Source organism: Monodelphis domestica, chromosome 1, assembly GCF_027887165.1.
Source record: "Monodelphis domestica isolate mMonDom1 chromosome 1, mMonDom1.pri, whole genome shotgun sequence".
Taxonomy (NCBI): Eukaryota; Metazoa; Chordata; class Mammalia; order Didelphimorphia; family Didelphidae; genus Monodelphis; species Monodelphis domestica.
The window spans coordinates 638,705,821-638,722,400 of NC_077227.1; the positions used below are offsets into that span (position 1 = coordinate 638,705,821).

The following is a 16,580-nucleotide window of genomic DNA, read 5'->3' on the forward strand; positions in this document are numbered from 1 at the left end:
GAGAGTCATTTTGTAATCCTTCCAAATGGATACCTTTATTATACTCTGGTGTTTCAAAAGAGACCTTATTTCAGCACTGTGGTAAATCCTTAATTCTGGTCACAGTCCTTCCATTGTTTGATGATTTGCTATGGTCAAAAAAAATGTTTTAATGAGTCATGGGACCTTAATGGATATCATAATAATAGTTAACATGTATATAGCACTTACTATATGCCAAGCCCTGTGCTAATTTTGCAATTTGCAATTATCGTCTCATTTGATACAACAATAACTCTGAGATGTAACTGTGCATTAATCTACATTTTATGGATAAGGAAACTGAAACAGAGCTTAAATGACTTGCCAAGGGTTACACAGGCAGTAAACAAGTACCTGAGGCCAGGTTTGGACTCAGGTCTTCCTGACTTTCTACCCACGATGTTACCTCTAGCCATGCACATTATCTATTTTATGTTATAGTTATTTGCATGTGTGGCTTATCTCCTCTCTTAGTTTATAATCTCCTTAAGGGATGAGATGGTGTCGTCTTAGTCATTGTATCTCCCCTAGCACACAGTTCAGTAATTGTACAGTATATAAACTTAATAAACAATTATTGAAATGAATAGATAGAAAAAAAAGTGACCTTCCACTTTGGGGCACTACACCCATAGGTGAACAGGAGAGACAAGACACAGAATTTTTGTCAGGTTCAGCCAATCAACTAAGATTTATTAAGTACCTACTATATGACAGGCACTGTTCTAAGCACTAGGAATACAGAGAAATGGGGGAGGGACCAGTCCCTGCTCTCAAGGGGTTCACAGTCTAATGGGAGAAGGAGGGAGATGGCATGCAAACAACTATGTACAAACAAGCTACATGCAATATAAATGGAGGGTAGTCTCAGAGACTTTCTGGGGGATTCTGGAATACTGGGGTGGAAATGAGAAAGGAAAGGCAAGGATGGATGTGATAAATATTGCAGAAGTAAAATCATAGGACTTGGCAGCTTAGATGGGGAATAGAGAATAGTGGAAGGAAGGAGAAGAAGAGATCAAAGAATTCAAGTTTTTAAGTTTGGATAAATGCTTAAACCACATGATGACTTGACAACTGATTAGATGAAAGTATGTGAAAGAGTGGGGAGATGAGGATAACACCTAGGTTGGGAGTCTGAGTCACTAGGATGATGGTGATATCCTTAACAATAACAGAGAAGTTAAGAAGGGAGAGTTGGGGATGGCCAGAAAGGGGAGCGGGGGGTGGGGGGAATGATGAGTTCAGTTTAGTTTAAGATGTCTAAAGGGCACCTAGTTTAAGTTGTCTAATGGACAGTTGGGGGTATAGCACTAGAGGTTAGGAGAGAAGTTAGGACTGGGCAAAGCAGATCTAAGAGTCTTCCATATAGCAATTTTAATCATTGAAACCCTGGGAGTGGATTAGATCACCACATGAAATAACATAGAAGAGGAATCAGGACAGACCCATGTGGGATGGTTAGTAGACATGATATGGATGAAGATCCAGCAAAGGAGACAGAGAAGAATCAACCAGACAGGTAGAGGAGAACCACGAGTGAGCAGGTTCCCAGAAACCTGGAGTAAAGAGAGAATCAAGGAGAAGAGGATGATTGACAGTGTCTAATACTGCAGAAAGTTGGAAAAGGATGAAGACTGAGAAAAGGCCATTCAATTTGGCAATTGAGAGTTACTTTAGAAAACGTTCCAGTTAATGATATGATCAGAAGCCAGACTATAGAGAGTTAAGAATATGAAAAGAAAATGAAGGATTTATTTTTGATGGCTTTCTCAAGGAATTTAGCCCCAAAAGAGGGGAGGAATATGGGATAATCACCAGGAATTGATGATGGATGATGTGACAGTTGTTTTATGGACCAAGAAGACATGGGCATGTTGCTGATTGACTAATTGATGAAAATAAAGGCATGGAAAACCTCAAATATTTGTATTGTCATAAACATGCACACACAAGTAACCAAGGGAAAATATCAATATTCATAAAAACTCATTCATACATCTTACATTCCCATATACAGGAAATTTTATGGAAATAATATACATCCTCATTGAAGGAATTAGAAGGGAAAATCAAAGCTTCACAAAACGATATTCCACAGAGAACCACATCTTTACCATTATACAATTTAGTGAAATAGGTAGAGGATACAAAATCCCACCGTGCTTATTGTACATTAACTATAAAACAGCATTTGATTTAATAGAGCAAAATAGTGCCATAAATTAATGCAGATTTGAGAGTCACATTAAGATTTCCTGACTTGATAGTTCTGTTTCCAAGATAATGGTTTAGAATATTAAAAAATATGTCTTTAATAAACTCTAACAATTAGTCGGGGAGCAAGAGTTAACATAAGCAAAATAGGTCAAGTTGACAGGCTTCATAGACATGGATGTGATTTCCCAATAGCTCTTAATAAAGATATTTATTTTTAAAGCCTTTTAAATTGATGCTGGGCAAAAAGCCACTACATTGAGAAATGTGCCAATGTTCAGTATGATTTTAAGATTTGCCAGTTATTAATTGACATAATATAGTGCAGCTAGGGGGTGGCAGTGGATAGAGTTCTAGACTTGGAGTCACAAAGACAGTTTAAAATCTTGCCTTAGACATTTACTAACTGTGACTTTGGATAAGTTGGTTAGCTTTTCTTAACCTCAGTTTCTTCATCTGTAAAATTCAAATTATAACAGCACCCACCCCACAGGGTTGGGTTAAAGATCCATTTTTCTTTTTATATTCTATATCATTATCTTGGAAACAGAAACTTTAAGATAAGCATAATCTGCTGATGTTCTGACCAGTGACAGATGTCAGCCACAACACACACAAAAATCTAAGGGATAGAAATTCATCAAATTTGTTATCATATGTTGATAAAATTTCATCTGTTATATCGTGTCTTCCATATAACTTTCTCTAACACTGTTTGGCATTTCAATTTATTCAGACTGCAATTATTTTAGAGAATCAATATGTTTTACAATAAAGAAACTGAAATTTATTCTAATAACCTAAAAGCTTTTTTAATGCATTCCATTACAATGTTGCAGAATTACATTAAATTTCAATAATTTTTTCTTTTTAAAGGAGAACTGGGAGAAGACTACACAGAAGAGGTAACACATTTTTCATTTAATATTTATATTAAAGGGTCATGTCAAAAACCAAGAGCATGTGTTTTGTGTTCAGCACTGGTCACTATTTTTTAAGCCTTATTATGTCCAAGAAACTGTAAAAAGGGGCACTTGTACTCAGAAGAATATAATAAGTCCCATCCTGGATCATCCACCACCAGCCTGTTTTGTCTCTAATGACGATATAAGAGGTTGGTTTGATTTCTTTCCATGATATCAACCACAACATATAGCAATATCTGAGGAACATGTATATATAACTGCTCTCCTAATGGTGACCCATTAATGGTGATCTATCTCTGAGATCATCTAAATTGTGTTCCAGTGTTTAATCCCAGAATTAAGGGATTTTATCACAAAAAATTCTTTTTAATTTAATCTCTTAAACTTTCTTCTTGTCCTCCTCCTTTTTTCCCCCTCTCTTCCTCCTTCTTCTTCTCGTCTCCTCTCTCTCTCTCATTCATTCTCTCTCACTCACACACATGCTTTTTTTCTAACTACCTACAAATGTGCCTGTTATTTTTTATTTAAAAAGACATAATGAAGAATTAGAGACAACATGGTATGGCATATTTCTAGAAGACCAAAAAGATATGTTTAAACAAATTTCATGTGGATATAGATCGCAGAATTGGAGTTTGAAGGGATCTGAGTGTCTCTCTAAACCAGCCAATGCAGAAAAGGGATTTCTCACTTTTACATACCTGACAAGAAGTCATCTAGCCCATGCTGAATGGACAGATGAGAACAGTTTATTCCAATGGCTGTCAAAGAACTTGGTCAGACTTCAAAGATGCCAAGGTCATCCACTGCATTTTGGACCAACACCAGCCATTCTGACTTTTGTCCTGCCACTATATTCAATAACTCTGATAGAGAGAATGAGGCTGATGGCTTTGTACAGCTCTGCCTCACTTCATTCCAATTCACTCACATCAAGACATCGTCATCCCATGATGTCATTGGTCCCATTCAAAACAATGGATGAACAACAATCAATGTCTTTCTGATACCCCGGTGCCCAGGACTGAACACAGTACTCCAGGTGAGGTCTAACAAGAGCAGGGCACAGTACCACCTTCCCTGTTGACGTAGCTGAAGATTGCATTAGCTCTTTGGGCTGCTACATCAAGTTGCTGACATCTTGAGTTGAATCTCACTTAAATCCACAGATCTTTTTTAAAGCAACTGCTATCTATCCAGGCCTTCCTTATTAACTTGGGAAATTGACTTTTTTTTTAGCCCAAGTGCCTCATTTATTCCTATTGAATTTCATAAATTAGACTAGAGCTAAAAGAAACCTCAGAGATCACCGAGTCCAGGGGTTCTCCTTCTGTTTCTGTCATGGACATTCTTATATTCAACTACATTTTTTTCCAATAAAAAATAAAAACCACTGAAACAAGGAGCAAAAAAAATGGGAATTGGACTTAGGAGACCTGGATTCAAGGCCTCCCTTTGCTGTTACCTGGCAGCAACATCACTTTGGGCTGATTATCCAACCTATCTAGGACTTAGTTGCTTCATCTTTAAAATAAGAAAGTTGGACCAGATTATCTCTAATACTCCTTATATTCTAATTTTCAAAATTCAAAAAAAAGAATAAAAATGATATTAATTTACATAGTACTTTAAGATTTATAGATATAATATATTAAATGTTATATTATATATTGAATATATAATATGATATTACATATCATATGACAGCATTACACAACAGAGTATATCATGTAATATATAATGTCATATAATAATATAATAGATAATAATATAAAATATATAATCTCATTAGAGCTTCACAATAACCTGTGAGATAGTTGCTATTATTATCCCCTTTTTATAGATGAGTAAAATGAGGCAGAAAAGTTAAGTGACTTGTGTAGAGCCACATAGCTAGTTAAAATGTCTGAGGCAGAATTGAATTCAGATCCTCTTGATTATGTTAAGCCCTCTATTTAGGATGCCACCCAGCTGCTAAATGAGTTTACTTCTATAAACTAAGCAAACTGTTGTTCCGTCATATCAAATTCTTGATGTGACCCCATTAGAGTTTTCTTGACAAAGGTGGTTTGCCAATTCCTTCTCCAGTTCACTTTACAGATGAGGAAACTGAGGCAGAGTTAAATTACTTACTCAGGGGTACACAGGCTAGTAAATATCTGAGTCCAGATAGGAACTCATGAAGATGTTTTGTATATTCAAGGCCAGCATTCTATCCACTGTGCCACCTAGTTAAAAAGATATGGATGATTTAGAGAAGTCTAGATATGTAAAGATAATTTATTTTGCCTTAATCTTAAACTATTTTCAATCACTGCTTAGTTTAAGCTTATTCCTCCCCTCAGGCTTGGACAGAGCATCACTATTAGGTTCTAAAAAAGGTTAAGGATGATTTAGAATGATTTCCAAAAGTACAGGTATATAAAGATAATTTATTTTGCTTTAATCTTAAACTATTTTCAACTACTGCTTAATTTAAGCCTATTCTTCTCCTTACGCCTGGACAGAGCATTACTATTCAACTCTTTTAAAAATGTTCAGGATGGTTTAAAAGTCTATTAGGGCCATGTACAAAGGTCAAGCTCTAGGGCAGTTTGGGCACACCACAGTGCATCAGCCTGTCATATAAATTACTTCTATGTTGTTCTCTCACTAATTTTCACAACAAGCCAAATTCCAAAGAATAGCAAATTCTGTGTATGTTAGCAATTCTGTCAAAGGCTTGAGGGTATGAATTTTCATCAGCTTTTAGCACATGGAAATGATGTTTCTTGAAACTGGAAAATTGTTGTCAGTTTACTCTTTACCCCAGGATTATTGACTTTTAATGCTTTTTTTTTAAATGTGTTAAAAGCTCCCAATAAGAACAGCTAAGTGTATAATTATTTTAAAACTATAGTTTCAGGAAAGATTTAACCAATCACAAATCTAACTCCTCCATCACTACCACTACCAACAAAACAACAATAATACCTCTTAGAAAGTTGGTAAAGATATTAGTCAACTGATGGCCATTATCTATAATATCACTCCATTCCCCATACTCTAGTCAAACTTGACAACTCTAATCCCCTCAACCAACCTCCTCCCAACCCAGTCAAAAAAATTCTGTGCTCTGGGCCATCCCACCATATTGCCTTTTTCATGCTTAGGATCTCCTCATTCATCCTCAGCCTTGTTGAATTCCAACACATTTCTTAAAGCTTACTTTAAAGCTGGCAAGGATCCAAGATCTTGGCAGTCTAGAACTAAATCAAAGTCTAGAACAAATCTTATGAGACAAAAGAGTACACACAGTAGTGCAGTTAAGTGGATTTGGACCAATTGAATGACTGGCTCCCTAAAGGAGCCATTAACATTAATCTAAAAATGGAAAGAGACCGTTGGTGGATCCCCAGAAAACTGCTGTTTGATGTCTGCATTTTTCATGACTTGAGCAAAAAAAAACTCCAGGTTTTTGTGAAGATGGTTTGAGCAGACCACAAGGTAAATGTGTGGTGACCCAAGGCTGCATGAAGAGAGTCACAGCTTTTAGGAATAAAGTGAGAAAATCAGACATGTAGAATAGGGTATGTAGTGCTGGTTGTCACAGTTTAAGAACAATGGCAATAAACTGAAGCATCAGTAAAAGCTCAAACAAGTGCCTGCACCTGCATATTGACTTAGAAAACTACAAATTAACATTATATACACAAATATTTGTTAAACATTGCTCAATTATGTTTAAGTCTAGTTTGGGCTGCTTCCTGGGTGTCTTGCATCTGGGTCTTGATTCTGACTCCTCTGCTGGAGGATAATCAAGAAAGTCAGGATAGTTAGAAATCATAGATCTAGAGCTAGAAGGAATCTCAAGCCATTTAGTCCAACCTCATCATTTTAAAAATGAAAACGTGGGCAATGGTCTAATCAAAGGTAGGATTTGGACCCACATCCTCTTACTCTTGATTCCAAGGTTCTTCCACCATTCCTCCCTCATGGGTAAAAGGACTCCATTTCATGCCAAATAAGGATTGACTGAAGTAATTGAGGATATTAAGCCTGGAAAAAGAGGAGAGTCAGAGGGGGAGTGGGAGCTGTCCTAAAAAGTCATTATATGGAAGAAAGACTAGTCTTGATCTGCTTGACTAAAGAGTAGGGAACCAGAAGCAATTGGCTCAAGAGACCAAAAAGGCTTGAAGTCAGGAAGAACTTCCTAAGAACCAGAGCTGACCAAAAGTGGGATGAGCCATCTTATGTAGCAGTGAGCTTCTGAATCTCACTAGAAGTCTGGATGACTATGTGTAAGATTTTTTTCAAATGTGTGTTAGACTAGATGGCCACCAAGGTCCCTTCTAACACTGAAATTCCGTGAATACCTATATTACTTCACAGTTATGAGAAAAATTATGAAAACTATAAAGCACTATGTGAATGCAAATAATTTCTAAAATTTCCTAATTATTTCACCACATTTATACTTTAATGGAAAATATTCCTAGAGCTACAAAAAGAGGAAATTTAATTTATGATACTGTTCATTAGAATGTAAACTCCTTGAAAGAAGGAATTCATTCATTTTTTGTATCCCCAGCACCTAGCAGACAGATCATAGTCAGCACTTAATAAATGCTGATTGATGGATCAATGTTGAGATCATCATTTGAAATAACAAAGGAAATTGTCATCTAAAATTGTTCAGAGTAGGAGCGTTAGACTAAAAGTCTAAAAACATGGATCTCGCTTCCACCAATTTATTTGTTGTTTCACTTTAGGCAAATTTGTTTTAAAAACTAAGACTCACAAAACTGAAGCAGCTAGGTGGAACAGTGGATAGATAGCATGCCATATCTGGAGTCAGGAAGACTCATCTTCATGAGTTCAAATCTGGCCTCAGATACCTCTTAGCTATGTGGCCCTACGAAAGTCACTTAAACCAGTTTGCCTCAGTTTCTTCAATTGTAAAATGAGCTGGAGAAAGAAATGGCAAACTATTCCAATATCTTTGCCAAGAAAACCCCAAATGGGGTCATGAAAAGTCAGACATGACTGGAAGATGACTGAACAACAAGAAGGCTTAGAGAGGCTCTCCATAAAATGAGGGTCCTACTACTTCTGCCACATATTTTACAGAATCATTGCAAAAATCCAATTGGACAATGTATACGGAGTACTTTTTAACTCTGGAGTGTATACAAATGTTAGCTATTAAACATTACCTAAGTAGTCATTCTAAGAATCAAATTAAAAGCAGACCTTGACTTGTCTGTAGAATTTGCTTACGACAGTTGGTATACACTTTTTTAAAAAATCACAAGGAAAGGTGACCTGGTATCACCCAACATTACGTAACACGATCAGGGTGTGGTTCAGAAAATGTACTAAGATGAATGTAGAAACCAGATGAGGGATTGGGGAAAACCCTTTTGTTGCTTCTGTAAATTACTACAGGAATTAACATGCAGCCTCTTTCCTTCAAAGGTGAGCACACTTTTCAGCACTTAATGAAATGAAGATCAATCTCCCTCACAGCCACAACTTCCTACTTTCTAAATAAAATTATCTAACAAAGTAGGCAAGAAAGATAAAGTGAGTGATGGCCAAAACAAATATATGTAGACACAAATTCCTTAATCCTGGCTCCCATATACCTCTACGTTCCAAAGTGTCTCCTTTTTCCTAGCATCTTTTAAAGGTGAGTTTTTTATCTTGAGGGTAATCTCTGAGAAAGCCATTTAGTAGTACTAGTAGCATTTAGAAATGTATACGTACCCACACGATAGTGTCAGCTTTCTGGAGTCAGGAGAGATGTGTCTTCAAGTCCTAGCTCCACAACTCAACTAGCCTCTCTGGACCTCAACTCCTTAAATAAAGGGGGGATCTCTAAAGTCCCACCTACCCCTGGCAGTCTATACACTCCTGCTCCTATTATCTCATTGATCTTTGGAATATCCCTGTGACGGAAATAAAGTAATAGCCAGGGTGCTTAAATCCTGGAATGGGATATTGTGAGAAGTTGTAGAAGCTCCTTCTTCTTGAGTCTAAAAAATGGGATAAATCCTCATCTTACTCAGATGGTTTCAAAGAAGTCCTAAAAAAGGCAGTGGGGGTGATGACTTGTCATCTGACTACAAATTTTGAGGATCTCCATCAAAAAATAAGGTCCAGAGAAAAATGTGTGTGATTAGTAATAAAAGCGATAGAAGGTCAAGAGAGTGGCTAAATCATGAAATCAAAGGATGTGGAAACTTGGGCACCCAAAAGCAATTCTTCTCAGCAATCTTGGGCAAAGTAAGTGATTTTGACTAAGATAATTCTCTAAGAGGGATAATAATGTTAATAAAAGAATCTGCATCTTTTCATGACAACTGTCAGATCATGTGGAATACACGTTAATCTAATAGTTCACAGGCCAGGAGAAATGTTAGTCTCTACAATGTTTTTTTGTGAGTTGTTGGGGTTTTTGTGTTTTTTTTTTTATTAAACCGAAAGCTACCCAAACCCCACTGAACTTGCCAGCACACACACACACATACACACACACGCACAGAGGCCCCAGGCAGTATTAAATTACTCATTCTTCTTGTTACTTGTTTTTCCAGGGTTTTTTTTTTTTTTTATTCTGTGTATAAGCAGCGTACACACGCACCTACATTCATTTCCCTTACTTTCCAAGCCTACATTTTCTTTGGGGTGTGGCTGTTTGCATGTAGTTCAAAGGCAATGACTTTCTGGAAATCACTTAGAAGAAGTCAAATATAATAGGAAATATCTCAAATTAGAGGTGACTAGTTTACAAAGTTCAATTAAATTGAGATTAAACTGTAATTTAAGAGAAATATCAAGGTTTCTAATTCCTATGCCATATATGCCACTGTGTAGCCCAAGCCATGTTGCAATAAGCCTTGCCTTTCACCTTTACCATTTTAACTCCTTATTGGCTGTCTTGAAGCTCCAACACAATACTTTGGAACAAAATGGAACAAAGTAGTTTACTTTCCCAAAGAACACCTGGACACCTTCACTCCCAATTTAGCTGGCTTTCTGTCTCCTTCAATGTCACAATTGATAATGTCTTCTATTTCTATATAGACAGTGAACCTGACTCTCCTTCACAAAATAGGAAAATAAAAAAAGGTGAATGAAAAAAGAAGTTTGTTGTATGATCATGACAAGTATATCTTTATAGCTCCATATGGGACTAATGCCCCAAATATTCCTAGTCAAAACACTTTTGCATCAGTGTTTCCAGATCATATTTAGCTCATATTCTAGCTCTTAATATTTCAAGGGGCATGACAAAATTCTCATTTTAAAATTATTTTAATTCACTAAAATTAAGCATAGGCACTCTTGTTATTTATAACAATGATGTTTTATTTTAGTAGTTATTTTTCCCCTTTTCTTTGTGGCAAATTTCCCTGTATCAGCATTTTTTAAATTTCAACTTAAATTCCATCTTTTTTCTAACTTTGACTTTCTTGTACTTCATCTAATAAGTGTCTTCTACCTTCCCTCTCTGCTTTTGATCATTTAAATTAAACTCAATAGACATTGATAAAATAGCTACAGTTTATAAGTCGCTATGCTAGACCCTATGGGATAGGGAAAGCCAAACAAGATCTGATTCTTCCTCTCACTGAGCTGATGAATTAACTAGTGGAGAAACGTAAAGTCAGGGATAAAATATGTATGCAAATAAATTTACTATGATATAGAATATGAAAAATGATGGATGATACAAAATATCCTGATAGTTCACAGTAAGAAAGGCAGTGAATTAAAATTTACCAGCAAGATTGGTCTTTATAGTACAAATAATTTTTAATATTTTTCTACTATATTTTAAAATGCAAAGCTCGCTAGCTCCTATAAAATCAACATCAGTTTATTCCATCTGCCAGAGTGTGATTTTTTTTCTCTTTTTGTTTCAGGAAATTGGAGATGATGGTTCTCTGAGAATGGTTCACTTCGGTTTGGTGTAACAAAGAAAAAGGAATCTTTCATTTGATGTCTATAATTTTATTCCTAAATGTGCCCAAATTAACACATACATAACATGTATACCTACTTCCATTTTCAGTAGGTTTCTCACATATATCAATCATCAGCCACCACTTCTAGACATCCCTTACCCAAGTAAATGACTTTACTTCTAGATGACCTGCTGTTTCTAAATGCCACAGATACTGTGTGAGAAGAACCGTAAAGAGGAAAGGCCACAGATAGTAACATACTTAAAGCAATCACTAAGGCCATTGTTTAGTAAGTTGTCTGTACTGGATACTGATCTAGTCACCCAAAGAATGGGATGGAGCAAATGGGTGCATATAGCTTCACATTTATTAGTCAAAAAGGAATCATAAAACAACAGATTTATTTTAACCATGAACAAACTAAACATATTATGCTATTCATCAACTGTGATTCAGTGCCATATTGTATTATCTACATAAAATTTGGCAGGGAAGATGAGGGGATGCCCTTCAATTGGGGAATGGCTGAACACATTGTGGTATCTGTTGGTGATGGAATACTATTGTGCTCAAAGGAATACTGAACTGAAGGAATTCCATGTGAACTGGAATGACCTTCAGGAATTGATGCAGAGTGAGAGGAGCAAAACCAGGAGAACATTGTACACAGAGACTGATACACTGTGGTACAATCAAATGTAATGGACTTCTCTATTAGCAGCAGTGCGATGATCCAGAACAATTCTGAGAGACTTGTGAGAAAAAACATTATCTACATCCAGAGGAAGAACTGTGGGAAAAGAAACACAGAAGAAAAACAACTGCTTGATCACATGGGTTGATGGGGATATGATTGGGGATGTTGACTTTAAATGATCACCCTAGTGCAAAAAATTAATACTATGGAAATAGATTTTGAACAATGATACATGTAAAACCCAGTGGAACTGCTCATCAGCTTCAGGAGGGGGAAGGGATTAGGGGAGGAAAAGAGCATTAATCATGTAACCATGGGAAAATATTCTAAATTAGTTAAATTAAAAATTAAAAAAAATTAAAAATAAATAAAATTTATCAGATAACAAATCCATTTCTTAGGTGACTATGGCCTCACATACCCCTTGGTACTATAGGTAAAAATTGATCCAAATTTTCAAAGAACCAAGTATTGGCAGTGGTGAGGATATAAATTATTTACTTTGAGATTTTGGTTATAAAGTGAATGCCTTGTTTTACAACATGTTGGAAGAATGAGGACATCAATTAGTCAGACCTGATTGACTAAGAGTTAACTCCTGATTGATGTTCTTGTTCAGCCACAGCCCAGAGAGATGCCCAAGGGGCCAGTTTATCAAGAAGGTGAGAGGAGTTCCACATGCAGGGTCCTGCAGACTCAGTGGCATCTATCTGCCCTTGGTATAAATGTGCCTGTGGCTTCTCCTTCAGCAATGGTACTCTCAACTCCTCAAAATGTCTTACTATAGATGACCTGCTCCTGGCTCTTCTCCAACTGCTCTTAAAAATGCTCAGGTTCTGAATAGCTTTCGTGTTGATTCTAGTTAGCTCCAACTGGAATGCCAATTACTAGAATGAAATATTGAGAACATATCTGAAATACTAGATCTAAAGTTTTCTTCTTGGTAAGGTGCCAGATAATACATTTCTGTCTTCAGTCACTTCCAGAAACATGTTTTTATGCATCCTTCTCTATTTTTGCTTTAAGTCTCAACATTTAAAGAACAAAACTACCCAGTATCACAATATTTTTCTGTGTAATGTTTCACTCCAAACACATTTCACTAAAGAAATGCTCTACTGTTCTTCATGTGTTCATTTTTAGAAACTCTTCATTTGGATGCAGTTTATTACTTTCTACTTTGAGCCTAAAAATCATTCTATTGCCATCTCAATGGATTAGATCTCGACTTCAAATACCTTCATGAAAAAAGCTGACTTTCAGAAGCAAGAGTATTTCCCCAAGAATGCTCTCCATTTTTATAATCTAGAAGCATAATCTCAGTTGAATAACCACTATTTTTCCCCTTTTAAAAAGATGTGGAGCCTCTTTAACATCATTCCATTGGAAATTCAGATTTAATCTTGCACTTCTAACTGCTAATGTAAAATGAACAGCAATGGTGATAATCTGCTTCAATCCTGTACTTATGTCCTGAATTATTCAAAGAAAAGAAAACATTTATTTTCTTATTCTCCAACTATTATTAGAGAGCAGAGACTAGAAACACGTACACACATATGTATGTGTGTGTGTATATATATATATATATATATATATATAATTTTTATCTTGTAGGTAAAGAATTTTTATTGAAAATCAAATCAGTATTCTAACATTGTAACTATCTGTCAGAGAATTATTTTTCACAGAATGATACATTTAAAGAATTTCCTTTCAAATATATTATTGATGAAAGACTATGTATCTATATTGTAATCAGTCACTTATTCACAATTGAGAGATTTTCTGACAATGTTATCACTCCTGTTATATAAAACACTGTACTAAATATTAAAAATTAGTTTATCAGACCTTACTTGGGAAAGGTTAATACACATAATCACGTGTTTTTAACCAAAAGACAAAAAAATGTTTCTCTTTCAGCTAATTTGCAAAATTTGATTTAATTAAGTAAAATGAAACCAATATTAACAGCAATATTTACCCCCATCTAGGTTATGTCCATTATGGATGCCTTTTCATGAATCCTTGTGATAATCTGAGGAAAGTAAGTGTTAGTGAAAGATAGATTTGTATTTCATTTGGAATTTCAATATAGCAATCAATCAAGAAACATCCCATTTGTTCTGCCCAAAACAATGAAATGTATTACTTAGCTTATAGAGCCCTTTTGCTGAACTGAAGCCATATTTCTGTCAGATCAAGTGATGGTCTATATGAGGGATTAATCTGACACCAGACAGGGAGCCCTAATCCTTCAGTATATCATAATCTATTTACTTTGCATACTAAGAGGATTTCCGTTAAAATGTACAGGACATAATGCGAGTAATGTACATTAGAAGGACAGTTTTCCCCAAATTTTACATTTTTTAATAAAATGCTTTCATGGCTTTCATAGATCTCTCTATTGAAAAGGAATTTGATAAGTATTATGGTGCTGGTCACACTCTTATTTATAAATACAGAGCTGAATCACTACCATATTTTGTACCTTTTTCTTTTTTATATCCTAAAAGAATACATCTTAGATACAAGACTTTATTTGCTGGACCTTTTATTGACAAGTCAAACAGATTTCCAGTGAATGAATTTTTGTGGCATTTCTCTTAATTTTTATGGTAAAATCTATAATTAAATCATTGTGCAAGAGAGAAGGATGCACAAAAAAAATATTGAGTGTACTTTCTCATAATTCATGAAAATGTTTGCCATGGAAAAGAAGACATCTGCTAAGAAATAATTATTCCTTGTCTATAATTCTTTCACATATTAGAAGAATAACATGATTAAAAACTTCTATATAAAATACAATGTATAAAATTTGAGTTTAACTTCTCACTTCAAATTATATTAGCAAATTCCAAATTGTGAAGTTTACTATAATGTAAATAGAGAACTGTGTAGTTGGGTGGTCAAAGCATTAAGCTGCTCCATTAAAGTATTCCAGGTATCCCAAAAGTCTTAGGGCAGTTTTAAGCTTTAGTAACTTCAGAAGTATATTGCTACGGTCCTATAATAACATGATTTGAAATTTTTATTATTTGCATTTATGCCTATTTTATTTGTGAACTTTGAATAATAAACTTTCATTTGAACAAGACAAAGTACCCTGTCATTGTGTATTACATGGATTACAGTTTCTGAATGCCAGTTTCTCAGACTAGTGGATTGGGAGAAGAGATTCTCTTGCCTGGTCACTTCAGTCACCTGATCTATCTCCTTTAGTCTTCTTCTTGTGGGAATCACATGCAACACATCATGTATTCCTCAAAACCTCATTTTTAGGTATCATTTAGGCTATGATATGCAATCCTTTCACTCACTGAGTAGCAGCAAATGAAACAAATATTTTAAGATTTAAATAATTAACCTTTTAAATATTTTTGTAATTTGTTTCATTTATCATTATGAAATTAATAAGTCTAGTCAGACTTTTTGAATAATATGACAACAAGATGGCAGAATTGGCACTTTTTGCAATCACCACTAATTCTCAAAAACCCCTAAAAATAAGAACTATGTACTACATAGAGAGTGATTATAACTGAATTCACAGGATAAAAAAAGAAAGTCCCAGCAAGGTAAACTCCTTATAAATGAATGCCAGGGAAAAATAGTTCTTTATACATTCACTCAGGACTCCTCCCTCACCATTCTCCATGCTCCTAACAGTGACTCACAAATTGACCCGTGGGTTGTGCCAAGACTCAACTTAGCATCCCCTCTTGGTGCAGAGACTTTGCCAATATACCTCAAATGGCACTGGGCAGCACAGTCTGGTCCTCACTCCAACCTTCCCTGCAACCAGCCCTTCCCCAGCAACAAGAAACAGACAATAATTCTTCCAAGTCACCTAAGAAAGGGATGCTGCCTTCTTCTTGGGGTGGTCTCTTGGTTAAGGAACTCTCAAAGCTACAGATATTCTGTCTGGAACACCCTTCCCCAAACTTGTAAAAGTGGCAAATGCTCATCAAACCTACTCAAAGAAAGAAGGGTCAAGATAGGAAGTGGGGAAGACAGCCAACATGACTGCACAAAGTCTGAAGGATAGGAGGCTAAAACCTAACCCAGAGCCTGTTCCGCAGGGCACCCCACCCCAAGAACAACAAAAACCTCCTAGGGACCAAGACCAGAAAGACTCTGTGGGAGGTGATCCAGGCAGAGTTGCAGCTCAATTTGAGGGATGCACCCACCAGATAAAGGGAGATAATAAAATGGGGGATGGTGGAGAAATGTCTGAAGAAGAAAAAATAACCACAACACCAAACATATTAAGAGGAAGAAAATTCATCAAAAACACAAACTTCCAGGAAATAAATCAACTGTGAACATCCTAAAACTAAAATAAAAGATGAACCCTGAACCCTTCAAAAGATTTCAAAGCTCCCTTTATAAATAAGAATGAATACCTAATAAACATAGAATTTTAGGGAATTTCAAGGGAAATGAAAACAATGAGAAATTCCAGAATGGCCCAAAAAATCTATAAGAGAAGAAATTAGTAATAAATGTCATAAATTATGTACCATAATGCAGTAATAATAATAATAATAATAATAAGCCAGCTAGAAAAAAGAATTCATAGTAGTTTCTCCAAAAAAAGAAAATTAACCATTTTGGAATACAAAAATACTGAAATAGAGAAAATTCAAAGACAATAATGTTTAAAGAACTCACAATCTCTATTCAAGTCACTGCCATTGACCTCAAAGACAAAAGAAGGCAACAAAACACAATAATATACCATAAAGCAGGCAAAAA

At 35.5% G+C, this 16,580-nt stretch overlaps 1 protein-coding gene across 2 annotated transcripts in view; it reads left to right on the forward strand.

The window, feature by feature from the left end:
- WDPCP (WD repeat containing planar cell polarity effector) overlaps positions 1 to 14,923 on the forward strand; it is a 380,194-nt gene extending 365,271 nt beyond the window's left edge. For both annotated transcript variants that reach the window (XM_007476757.3, XM_016428064.2), the window contains 2 exons: positions 3,115 to 3,143; positions 11,075 to 14,923. In XM_007476757.3, the coding sequence (XP_007476819.1) occupies positions 3,115 to 3,143; positions 11,075 to 11,125 (80 nt within the window). In that variant the 3' untranslated portion in view covers positions 11,126 to 14,923. The remainder of the gene's footprint in view (positions 1 to 3,114; positions 3,144 to 11,074) is intronic.
- Positions 14,924 to 16,580: the final 1,657 nt, after the last annotated feature.